This window comes from Boleophthalmus pectinirostris, unplaced genomic scaffold, assembly GCF_026225935.1.
Source record: "Boleophthalmus pectinirostris isolate CB_2022bp ecotype Guang Dong unplaced genomic scaffold, ASM2622593v1 HiC_scaffold_21, whole genome shotgun sequence".
Taxonomy (NCBI): domain Eukaryota; kingdom Metazoa; phylum Chordata; class Actinopteri; order Gobiiformes; family Gobiidae; genus Boleophthalmus; species Boleophthalmus pectinirostris.
Window position 1 is genome coordinate 18080384 of NW_026571175.1, and position 12788 is coordinate 18093171.

General features: G+C 36.7%; 1 protein-coding gene across 3 annotated transcripts; it reads left to right on the top strand.

Moving 5' to 3' along the window:
* The first annotated feature begins 257 nt into the window (after positions 1-257).
* smap2 (small ArfGAP2) lies at positions 258-8038 on the top strand. 3 transcript variants are annotated; one of them, XM_055157062.1, is made up of 10 exons: positions 258-696; positions 1796-1916; positions 4423-4556; positions 5146-5310; positions 5755-5814; positions 5911-5968; positions 6053-6180; positions 6272-6446; positions 6800-7185; positions 7462-8038. In XM_055157062.1, the coding sequence occupies exons 2-10, from the start codon at positions 1898-1900 to the stop codon at positions 7585-7587; spliced, it is 1251 nt and encodes a 416-aa protein (XP_055013037.1). In that variant the 5' UTR covers positions 258-696; positions 1796-1897; the 3' UTR covers positions 7588-8038. The 3 variants fall into 3 exon arrangements, with proteins under 3 accessions (XP_055013037.1, XP_055013038.1, XP_020788461.1); XM_055157063.1 differs by having other exon boundaries at positions 1813-1916; XM_020932802.2 differs by lacking the exon at positions 1796-1916 and having other exon boundaries at positions 259-696.
* Positions 8039-12788: the final 4750 nt, after the last annotated feature.

Consider the following 12788-nt stretch of genomic DNA (forward strand, 5'->3'; position numbering starts at 1 on the left):
GGCGGATAAGAAACAATCTCCTCTTCAAAACAATATCTGTTTGACCTTCGTCTGCGCTCTTATTGACGCTTGTGCGACTTCTAGTGGTATAGCAAGGTGTTACAGCACATATAAGTAAAAAATAATCCTGTTATCTACTTAAATAATTAGCTGATTATTTGTAAACAGACACTTACAAATTAAATATATAATTTTTGTTATTATATATTTTAGTTTTAGTAGCAAGGCTGTTTCACAAAGGCTACCAGTCATAATTTGGTGACTCATTGAGATGGAGGCACGATGAGTGGGTCTTGAGGGGGCCAGAGAGAGGCTGGAGTCAGTACAACACACCGGAATACGCCGTTAAAAGTCGACATTTTAAATCACTTTTCACGATACACCTGACTCAGAAGACCCATACCCGCGTTGGTTGGAGGCGCTCGTCCATATACAGTATATGCGCTCGTCCCATCTTGATCTGAGAAACGCGCACCGCTTTGTGGCGAGGGGAAGAGGAACAAAACGCACCGCTGCGGCTCTCTGCTTCATTTTTGAGAAACTACAGATTTGTGATAGCCGACTCGAGAGGTGGAGACGGACGACTCGTGATAATGACGGGAAAATCTGTGAAAGACATTGACCGATACCAATCTGTCCTCAACTCACTCCTGGCGCTGGAGGAGAATAAATTCTGCGCGGACTGCGAATCCAAAGGTAAAGCTCGTTTATATAATGCTGTAATGTTGCTGTAGTATGGATGGACTATCTGTCTGCCCAATGTGTCCATCACACTGATCGTTCATTTCTCAGTCCAGCTATAGCCTACGCACAAAATTAACACGTAGGCTGATGTCTCTCAACCAATAATGAGTACGCGGCTCGTGTCATAGCTACACCTGCCAAGCTCCAGTAGCAAGAACCCACGAGTTCATTCATTGGCAAAATTTTTAAACTCTATGCGTTAGTGTATGAGTTACAGTGAGCCTACAGATAGTGCTGCTGCCCCAGTGTGAAACAGTCACAGGCACCTGTTTAGACTGGTGGACAAAATGTACTTATAGGCCAATAAATCCAGATCTTGTGGGTGGCCTATGGGTAGGTCCATGGCAAAGGTCAGCAAATGCTGGTCTTTCTATAACACTGCAGGGCTTTTTGAAAATAGCTGTAATCTAAAGCTTTAACTATTTTTCCTGTTTTGAAGGTCTATGACATTGATCTGTTACCATCAGCTCTTGGAAGAACCTGTTCTGCTTTAGGCCACTACTGTACAGTATAAACACTACTGCTGTTTAGAGTCAAACAATCGGTACAGCCCGCAAGTGATTTGCTCATGGAAATTACAATATTTGCTCATTTGCTGCCAAAATATTCAGCTACATTAGAACGTAAACTAATAACATCTCTTAAAGTAAACTATATTATGAGACCTTTTAGCCTGTTATGTTTAGTTGCCCATTGTTTTGTGCCCAGATGTGTATCCTGTCTTCTATTACAGTGCGTTTCAATAGGTGCCAAGAACAATGTGTGATTAAAGTTGTATAAACTTGATAAACCTGAACATGATGTAGAAAACTCAAATACTTGAATGTAATATTAGGCTATTATCTAAAGTAATGGTAACGTATTTAGTAAACTAGTTATATATAGACTCCCAAGACAAATAGGTACACCTGCCACATTAGAGGCCTATAGAAGAAGCACTTAAGGCTTTAAAAACAGGATGCAACGTCTGATGGAGTTGCTCTTTTTGACAGTGCTACAGTGAAATTTGATCTCAGACTGTTATCTTCCTGTTTTCATACTTCTCATTTAGTCCCTATGGTTCAGCAGATGGAGGTTGAGTGCTGCAGCCAGGTCTAATCACTGCAGATGGGATTAAGTGGCTAAGAGAAGAAAATAGCCTCGATGCACATGTATGCTCCACAGTGCACAGGGTACTCCTCACCACTTCTACTACTAGCCTAACTACTTTATATTTATGTCAGGTATAAATCTAGTATCAATACAGAATGCTGATTCTTTGTATGATTTTACATTGCAAGATAGCATTTGTTTGTTTGAATTGTTGAACAGTTTAAGACTTTTGAGACCTATTTAATTTTCCCATTATAATGCCATCATATTTTGTATTACTTGTTATGCAATGGATAATATAATATATAGGCCTAACATTGCAGTTATATATATAAAGCTTTACTATTGTAGCATATGCTGTTTATTGACATTTGTGAAATGGGAAGTGTAGCAGGTGTATCCATATTTACTTTTAGCATCGTCTGGCTGTGCATGTGTACACACTGCAATAATAGCATCCCCTCCTGTATTTCCCATCGTTGTAATTGTGTTTATGTGCTGTGGTTGCTATGGAGACATCACCTGGCTACACCAAAACCTCAGTCGGTCTCGACTCCTGTCGAGGGCTGTCAGAGGAGCAGCAGGTCCCTATAGGCTTAGCTGCATAGTGATGAGTACACAACGTGTCACTATCAATTGACATTGTGTCAAGAGACATTGTTATAGAGAGGCAGGCTCTCTTTGGCAAGAACTATTTTATGAGGTAGTAGAAGGCTATTCAAATCCACCTTTCCCAGTTCATGTATTTGTGTACGTCTGTTTTCTGAGCTTTTCACTTCACCTGTGATGATGGACCTACCATCATCAGAGCCTGCCTGCCCCAGGGCACCTGTGACCAGAGCAGGACCTCACCATCAGGGGCTATAGCACAACACTGTAAATTTGTAATTATACCATTAATACCAAATGTGTTATGTGAATATAAGTTGTGTTAAATTTAGTGTTGGCAATAAAGCACATTTACAAAGTAATTACTATTTGTCATGAGCCTTGCATTCCTTCATAAATGAATAATGCCACGCCACAGATATACACTGATGCCATATACATATCAAATATCATATTATTTTCTCATAATGCATGTTCTCCTGTATCATGCAGTCTCGTTTAGCATGAGTCACAGCCTGCAGGAGCACAGAGCCACTTCACTTTGTGCCGAACATACTGTTGGTCACATTCTAAATAATGAGGAAGGTCCATCTGCTCATTGAGTCACTGTGGACCAAGATGGCTGAATATGAACATGCCATTTTACTTGAGGGTAAGCTCTTGCATATGGCATGAGCTTTGAGATTAACACGGGCCAGAGTATTTATCCTTGTGAGAAATAGGTTAATGAACACCATGCACCTTCTGTTCAATCAGTCTTTATAACAATTGTTTAACTAAAGTCTTAAAAAAAAAGTAAAAATACATGTAATTATGAAGAGTATGATTACATAACAGTGCATTGTGTCTATATATATTATTCAGGTCACCTTCTTGTAGGTTCTCCTACTTGATGTTGAGATACTGTAAGTATAGCCCATGCTTTCCTATGAGAAAATTGGTTTCTTTTTTAGGTTACCTCAGATGCTCAGTAACCAACTACTTTGCTCTGCTCTGTTCACACTTTGGATTTCATTTTCCAGAAACATACATAAGCGTTTTAATTATTTATGGGGCTAGTACTTAGTCACTGAAGTAATAATTAATGAAACACATCAAATCGTGTAGAGATATGTTTGTGGTCAGCAGTAGCAATATTCTGAACTGTTATTTTCATGGTGAAACCAAAAAGTAAGTTTGAGGTAACCCAAAATATATCAGGTTATAGCTGCCATCTTAATTAAAGACTTGGAAAGTAGGCCCAAAGTTGAAGTGAAAGAGGAAGTGAAGGCAGAAGACATTTCACAAGAAGGGAACTTTGTGGAGAGTGTCAACATTTAGAGAGAATAATTGAGTGTGAGTGTGTATGACATTGTTTATGAGATTGTAAGAACTCAGTAATCTACAGTAACTACCATTAGTCTTATTGATCGCTAACTTCTTTATTTTCTTTCCTCTATGTTAGAAAGTATTAATGGCTTTTTATAATGTTGTGCTTTGCGTCCCTCTAGGGGGCAGCAGGGACAAAGTCAAAGCAAGGTCTACTGTCTCTGTGCAAGATTAGCCAAGCGGTAGAGACTGGTGGTGCCCCAGTGCGTGTGATTGGCTTTGGGAAGTCATAAAGGTTTCAGCAATGGTTTGATGTCTTCAAATGTTTTCCCAAAATCTTGCAAAAAAGTTAAACATTGTTTTTGTTCAAACATTGGAGTAAATATACTCTAACTGTATTGATCAGCTATTTCTTCCTGTAATAAGTAAGCATTTTTTTGTATTGTCGTGTCTTCTGATGGAAATATACTAATATAAAAATTTGTTTTGCCATACCACCTCATTAATCTCTTATCTAATATCCACATTCTCTAAGGAAATTGACTTTAAAAATCTACAAACGACCCACATTCACACACTACATAGCATCTAAATGAGAATACACTGAATGTGTTCTGTACTGCTAATTATTTATTAATTTTTCGTTTTGTTTTTTTCTCTTTTCTTTAGGACCGCGATGGGCGTCTTGGAACCTGGGTGTGTTTGTGTGTATCAGATGTGCTGGGATCCATCGAAACCTGGGAGTTCACATCTCCAAAGTCAAGTCTGTCAATCTGGACCAGTGGACAGAAGAACAGGTTCAGGTGAGTCGCCACAATTAAGCTAACATGAATACACTTTCACCGCTTTCATAATAATGTCATCAGAAACTTCACAACTAATTTCAAAGGGCCCATTTTATATTATTTTCTGATCTATGTCATAATGTTGTTTACTCATCAAAAACTTACCTGGACTGGAGTTGTGTTTTGTTTCATTCACACATGTTTAACCCACAAACCCTTCTTCTCTAAAAACAGGAAACACTCTGTTCCATCTTATGATGTCATGTGGTAATACAGGAAGTGCTCCACTGTGTTTTTAAAATCCATACACCAGAATCATTTGGATAATTTTAGATCTGAAATTGTCAATCTCTACTGAACTAAGGGTAAAAGGAGCTGTTAAACTGAAAACTACCACTAGATGACATCACAAGATAGAACAGAGCATTTTGAGCTTTGGAACTGTAGACAAACTAATAATAAAGGGTTACTCAAACAAATGTGAAACAAAACACAACTCCAGCTATGTTTTTGATGAGGTAACAACATTATAACATGGCCTGAAGCTCACAAGAGTAAATTTTGTGTAATATAGCACCTTTAAAAACAAGGCCATCTATCATTGCAGTGTGTTCAGGAGATGGGAAATGCCAAGGCCAAACGTCTCTATGAGGCTTTCCTTCCCGAGTGCTTCCAGCGCCCAGAGACAGACCAGTCAGCTGAGATATTTATAAGAGACAAGTACGAAAAGAAGAAGTACATGGATAAAGTCATCGATATACAGATGCTCAGGGTAAGGCCACAACAGATTACATATTTTATAAACCCCCAGTATGTGGTGATCGTGTGACATTTAAAGAGCCCAGTTTGATGTTGGGAGACGGAAGACTAGAATTTGATAAGGATTTAATGTTTAACTGTTAAAATGAAAAGGTTTGATCTGGTATATTGTAATTGTGTGCAATCCACATGAAAAAAAAAGGTCTTCTCTGTTATTTTTTCTTTTAAATTATTTAGTGAGGTACAGTAACTTGAAAGCACTTCATTCATAACATTGATGTCAAGTTAGTAAACAAAACAACAACAATTTCAACATATATGGATTTTATCAAAGGCGTAAAGTAAGTTACCATTACACAGATCAGATAATTGCATCTGGGTGATACTATCTGGTGTTGATGTCTCATATGTACAGAACACAATTATACATTACAATTATAATAATTATACTTCACAGAAAGAAAAGAGCTGTGACAATATACCAAAGGAGCCAGTGGTTTTTGAGAAGATGAAATTGGTAAGTCCATGATGACGCATTCAAAGATATATATATATATTTATTATTAAACTTATTTGTATTAAATTATAACTATTTAAATTATTTATGTGAAAGAAAAAAGACACCAGCCCAAAAACTGATTCCCAGGCAGTGACAGATCTGCTTGGATTAGGTAATCTTTTTAACATACCATATTATTATTCGTAGTAATGTATAGATAGAGAAGATGTATTAAACGATATAATCTGTGTTTCAGACACTCCAAGTCCCTCTCTGTCAAATGGTCAGATGCCTGTTTCAGACAGTTTTGAGAGCCCAGCCTTAAACCACACAGGGTTAGATCTCTTCAACTCTTTGCCATCGTCCTCTTCCGCTAAAACCACTGTAAGGACAACTATTGTGGCTTAAATAATTGTTCTATTTTCAGATCACTTGCAACATATCAGAAGCTCTTTACACCCTCTTCTCTCTCCAGCCCGTCACCAGCTCTCTGCCACACAGCCGAGTGACTGCATCAGTGCCTGAAAACCTCAGTCTGTTTTTAGATCCAGCTCCAAAGAAAGAAGAGGTCAAGAAACTCTCCAAGGACTCCATTCTCTCCTTATACGCATCAACTCCCTCTGTGCATGCCAACAGCATGGCTACTCATGGTGAGGAGTTCAGAGTTACTTCAGCCAACAGTGTTTGTTTGTTTGTTTGTTTGTTGGGTTGAAGTGTGCAAGATAAACTATTCATGTTGGATTATAAAACAATGTGATATGAATCACATTTTCAGCAAATGTGTAAGAGAGAGCGTAAGAAGATATCTTAAACAAAGACATGGACAAACCTAGAATGTTCCTGTTTCCTTCTTCTGTTTTTGTTAGCTTTAATTTAATGTCATTGGTGTAGCACCTGTGTTGGTTTTATTACGATAGTTGAAATTCATTTAGCAAGACACAGTCCTCTAATGCGAAGACATCTTTTGTAAACTGTTGTCCCTCTTTCTGTCACGGCTCTGAAGGCTTGTACATGAACCAGATGGGATACACAGCCCAGACCTTTGGCTCGTACCATTCGTTGGTCCAGCATGCGGCCATGCCAGGAGGGATGATGACGTCACAAATGCCTCTGATGGGGCAACAGCAGAGTAGCATGTTGGCAGCTCAGCCCAACATGGGGCTAGTCCAGAACAGCCTAATAGGGCCTCAGCAGCATGGCCTTGTAGGGGCTCAGGGGGTCCTGCCTCAGTCGAACTCGGCTCCTGCTGCGTACATGAGCGGGATGACCCCCAGCATGGTGCCACAGCAGCAGTGTGGCATGATGGGAGCTCAGCCTCAGAGCGCAGTGTTAGGACAGCAGCAGATGTACGGACAACAGGCTCAGCAGCTGCAGTGGAACATTGCACAGGTACAATCCACTCTTTTAGCTGGAGGGGTTTTACAATGACCTGCATTATTACGGTAGTACATTTATTGGATGGATTTTATATTGAGACATAGTTATGCACAAATAATAAACAGGGGAAGCTGTACAAATAAGTAATTCTGTGGAGCATTTTGATTTACTCTAAACATCACCAGACCAGTAGTAAGAAATTATTATCAAATCTACATATCTAGTGTTTAGTGGACTTATAGATGAGCTATGACTTATAACCATGTTATATTTCATGTTATATTTTAGATCACTCAGCACATGGCGGGTCTGAACGCATACCACTCTAATAATATGATGAGCTACAACAGTCAACACATGGAAGGTTCTGCAGCTCCAAGCTCGGCACACATGACTGCACATGTATGGAAATGATCTGCTCGCATCAGGAAGTGGCGTCATACAAACCAGGAAGTGACATCACAGCAGGTGGATAAATTAACTGTGTGAATCTATGGGCGAGACTCACCATTGGACATAACCAGAGGAGCAGTGCCAGAGGTGGGGTAACCTCTCCTACCTCCTCCAATCAACCTTTTCAACCTCATGGTTCTGCATTTCTGGTCTGTCAATATTGTCTGCTATGTACTGCAGGATTCAGTGCTTGCCTTTGATTTTTTATTTTTTTTGCTTTCTTTTTTCAAATGAAGAAAATTAGTTCAGACATCACACTGTATTTTTGCACATTGATCAAGCAACATTTGCTTTGTTGTGATTTGTCAATTTATGTATGCATACAAATGAACTTGAATGGAAAATTGGTGCAGCCTAGCCTAGCTTAACCCTGTGCGTGCCTGAAGTGCAAAGTTGTTTTTCTTTATGAAATGATGCATATATATATATATATATATATATATATATATATATATATATATATATATATATATATATATATATATATATATATATATATATATATATATATATATATATATATATATATATATATATCATTTGTTGAATGTTTTTACTGCATGTTGTTGGGTCATAAGTTTTTTGCTTTGTGCTTTGCATGAATCTGTCTATGCAGCATTACACCATAATTTTTGCTGTAGCAAGTGTTTTTCATAAGCAATACTTTATACTTAACTTTCCTTTTTTATTTAGTCTTATGTGTATAAAGCACTTATATAATAGACAATGCTAAGCTAGGTTAAGGCAAAATCCATGAATCATCATGTAATTTATTATAGTTATTAACGAATTATAAATATTCTAAAATTACCATGCTATGATTACTATTATTTATTTAGATTTACCTGTAGATCCACATATTGCATTCTATATAGGATCTAAAAGGGCTTGCTAAAGTTATTATCTTCACTTATTATCTAGTAGTGAATTTGGCATGACCAAAGAGGACTAGCTGTGTCCTGGTTTTGCAGTACTCACAAATATTTCTAATTTATAAGAGATTAGTATAAGGACATTTTGCATTGCAGCTCTTTACCTCTGACCATAACCGCTCACACAGTTCAGTCACTGTGCTGCTTCCATAAAGGGCCGGGCGCGTTGTTGAAAATGTAAAATCTACCTGTGTAAAATGACCTCTTGCCCTGTTGAATGTGTGTATAGCTCAAACAGGGCAGATGCATAAATGAGGTCTTTCTGTGAATTGCATGAATGTAAATACCAGTCTGACTGTGTCTCTGCAATCTGGTTTTCTGAATGTCTTTTCTTGTCGAGACCAACACTGACCATATCTTGAATGTGTACGGCGTAAACTTGTGATGCTATTATTGTTTTTGGAGATTTCTGTTTGAATGTTTCACTTTTTATTGATAGTGTTTAGAGTTTTTTTATTGATAGTGTTTTCTGGTTAATATTATTTCATACTTTAATTTAAAAAATAATTGCTTATTTATTGCTGCAAATGAATCAAGCCCATAGACAATTTCTTATGTTCTTGGGTCAAGTCAAAAAGTCTAGATATTTGGGCAATAATGCTTAAATTACAAGTGTATGCTATAGTTTAAGACATGTAGTACATATCACAATGAATGTATGTTTCCTTGTACTTCATGACAAAAACTGGCATCACTGGATATTTTTGCTTACATTGTTTCAAGGTTTATTTTTAATTCTCTCTCACTTTCACTTGAGTACATTAGTGGCATAACTGTATTAGTGAAAAATATTAAAAAATGCAATATTTATTTTCTTTTTTTGACTGTTTTATAACACACTGTCACTATTGTTACTTAACATTTAATTACACAGAAAAAAAATACAACACAGAACTGCATTGGTGGTTGATAAACTTTATTGACATTGTGTCCAGATGTCCAAGGGCATGCAAATACAGGCTTTTGAATCCCCAAATTTTTTTCATTGTTTAATTCCATTTTCTTAAAAAACTACGTGCACCTTAAGTAATCAATTTGGCAGCGTACAAACCACAAAATACCAGTTTTACATTATCAAATACTGCACATAGAAAACATTTACAAAGCACAGGTAGAAAATTACAGCTTCCTGTTTCCTTATACCATAAACAACCCACTTGCATCAGTCTGCTTTGCCATTAAAAACACATTATAAAGACTTTTAATGGAAGGAATAAGCCAATTAGTAAGACAACTACATGTACTAGTATTCTTACAACACCAGGATACTCTGTGCCTACCTTTAATCATTTTTGCTTTCAACATTTGATGAGAATTTTCTTTGTGCTTGGCTGGTTTCTTTTAAGATATCAGTCTTTAGAGAAGACTTGGCTGCCTGCAGTTTGTGCTGATATCACACATAACATTTTAAGACATTTACAATAGCTCATGATTTCACAAAGCAACAAATAACTGGGGACCATTTTGATCTAGTTTCAAAATTGCTACATTGATCTGAAAGGCAAATATTCAATTCAAATTTGTGCCTGTCGAAGGTCGGAGCTGATTGGATTTGTAAAGAGTGGCCGTGCCCTCAGCTACAGAGTAAGGGACAGGTCAATACTAACCTACAGTGAGAGGCTACAGCCAAGGCTTATTGCCACCATAAATAAATCAGAGCATGGAAGGCTAGGAGGATGCTACCATATGATACAGCATTTTTGAAAAAGTTAATTTGCATCTGTAGAAATTCCAGTAACCACATGGCCATTGTAACATGTTATACTCATCATCATATAATCTTAAAAAATATTGAACTAAAAATATTTAAAATGGAACCTATTTTTATCATGAATAAGTATGGTTAGGGTAGGGAAATGCAAGCTTTCTGATGCAAATGTAAATAAATCAAATAACTGTTTGCAAAACAGAAGTTAAGCTAGTTTTAGACAGTGATAAAAATAAACAATATTATAGACAGTAAGTGTACAGTACAGGGTCAGCCTGTTCCAGTGCAGGACAGCCCCCTGAAAGTTTTCAAAGAGACAGTAGCAAACCATAAGACAAAACTCAGACTCAGTCCTTGTAGACAGATTTGTAAATACATTCATAAAACTATGTACACAAATATATTTATATAAGTTCATACAATATTTCAAGCAAAATATATTGGTCAGAACCTTCAGTTGTGTGCTACAATATTAAAACAATGTCCACACAAAATAAGGCCATTGTAAACTGAAAAAGCCCTCAGTTTTGCAAGAGATTTGCCAATCTCGCTGTGCTCAAACCATCAGCACTCTAAATAGCTCTTTCCTTGTACAAAAATAAAACTGAGAAATTCAACAATAGTTTTTGCACAATTTGAGTTTCATATACAGTAAGTAAGCAAGCAGTTTACATTCCAAGTATCCTTAGCATTTAAGAGAGATGCTTCTTCCTGCCACAAGTTGCTATTTTGCAACAAAAGACCCGTCATCAGAGTACATCACCATGTTCTGCACAGTCCAACTTTCTTACATTGCAGCCAAAGTTGGTGTGTATCAAGTGTTAAACCAAAGCTCAAACCACAATGCAGCAAACTCACCATTTTCAACCATTTTACATAAATTGCCACCTACAACTGTGATTGGGAAGATGTCAAGACATGCTGATATAACTGAGAAAACACAGTCAGTAAACACAGGAAATAGTAAGTTTGCTAAAAGTAGTGTGCTATAGCTAAACAATGGTAAGTCACAACTGAATAGTTTACAAGGGATGTCCAGATTTTTTGATTGAGGGCTTCCCACTACTAAAAACACATTCCTTCACATTTAATTCAGATGTCCATTCACAATCTACTTCTCTGTGGTCGTGGGACGGCATAAAGAAACCTTAAGAAAGTGGAATGTAGAGAGACATAGACTCATATATAGTAAGTCATAGGTGATCTTAAATTATATGGTGGCTAAGGGGCCAGATGAGAATCCGGTCAATGGACATCTTTATAGTTTAGACACCTCTAATAAAGAAACACAGTTTAGACTAAGAAGCATTAGATCAAAGCCCTATATTCAGTTCTCATTATTCTCTTCCTGACTCTTGCAGTTCAGTATATTACATGCAGCTCTTAATGAAAAGCACAACACACTTTAGAAAAGAAGAAAAAGTACAGCTCTCCTTTTGGTTCCCAAGTCAAACCATTCAGATTTGTCACATCAAATGTAACAAATGACGTCTTTCAGAAAGCATTGCTTCCTTTACACAAATAGTTCTGGATATTTTGGGCTACAATATACAACAAAAGGGGCAAACTGTATACACCCCAAGATAAGTCTGAATATATTTGTTCTTTAAATATTGAGACAAAACATTCAGCATCCAACAGGGATGTAAAACAAGCCAACAGTTTCCCTTATGCTAAAGTCCCTTTAAAATTAGCATGTTCCTTCAATGTTGCCACTTGCAAGAAACATTTTGAATCAAATGTATACATAAATTTAAATGTCATGCCAGCTGCTCACAAAATATACATACATTTATTTAATATAAAGACACTAAAACATTACATAGCCAGCAAGGAATTGATCGATATATATTTAGACCATAGACCTTGAGACTTATATATACAATATATATTTATTTGTAGAATGGGAGGTTCCAAATGACAGCCAAGATCCTCCCAAAAATTCAAGATTATCAGAGATTATTCCCTTTGATCAAAATGTGTTAAGTGGGATATTTTGGTCTGAGTTATCCCTTATTGTAAAAAAAAAAACAAAAAAAACACAGAAACAGATGTTATTCTGCTCTTGTAATTGAAAAGCAAAAAAAAAAAAAAATAGAAAAAATAGGTTGCCCTTGAACAAAATGTATGTATTTTATATACATTGAACTCAATGCCAACTGTTTCTCTGTGAATTATAAACATAGAAAGTGGTTTCAAATTTTCTCAATAAAGTCATAATGAATACTTTAATGACTCTTGACACCTTTGTATAGTCATCAACATAGACTATACCTTAAATATTCTATAATTACAATGTTACTGAAAATTATCTGCAGCAGTTATAATCAATAAAACAGATTTGGGTAAAAGTGCCTTTTTTAAATCCCTAAATGGTTTGAAAGAAAATGGCACAAAATTAAACCTAAACTTATGTTATGTTGACACCCTGCTGGCCAGTTCACACTGACAAGAAGTCAGTAAAATGGAAATTATTTTCCAAAGAGACTTAAAGGTTTTAGTTGGTTGAAGCTGTGTGCATA

What these genes read in the sequence shown, in the direction of transcription:
- smap2 (XM_020932802.2), top strand. Translation starts at nt 594, where the DNA reads ATGACGGGAAAATCTGTGAAAGACATTGACCGATACCAATCTGTCCTC. An exon ending in CGCGGACTGCGAATCCAAAG is followed by an intron (nt 697 to 4,422) that starts GTAAAGCTCGTT and finishes TCTTTTCTTTAG; the next exon opens with GACCGCGATGGGCGTCTTGG. An exon ending in TGCAGTGGAACATTGCACAG is followed by an intron (nt 7,186 to 7,461) that starts GTACAATCCACT and finishes GTTATATTTTAG; the next exon opens with ATCACTCAGCACATGGCGGG.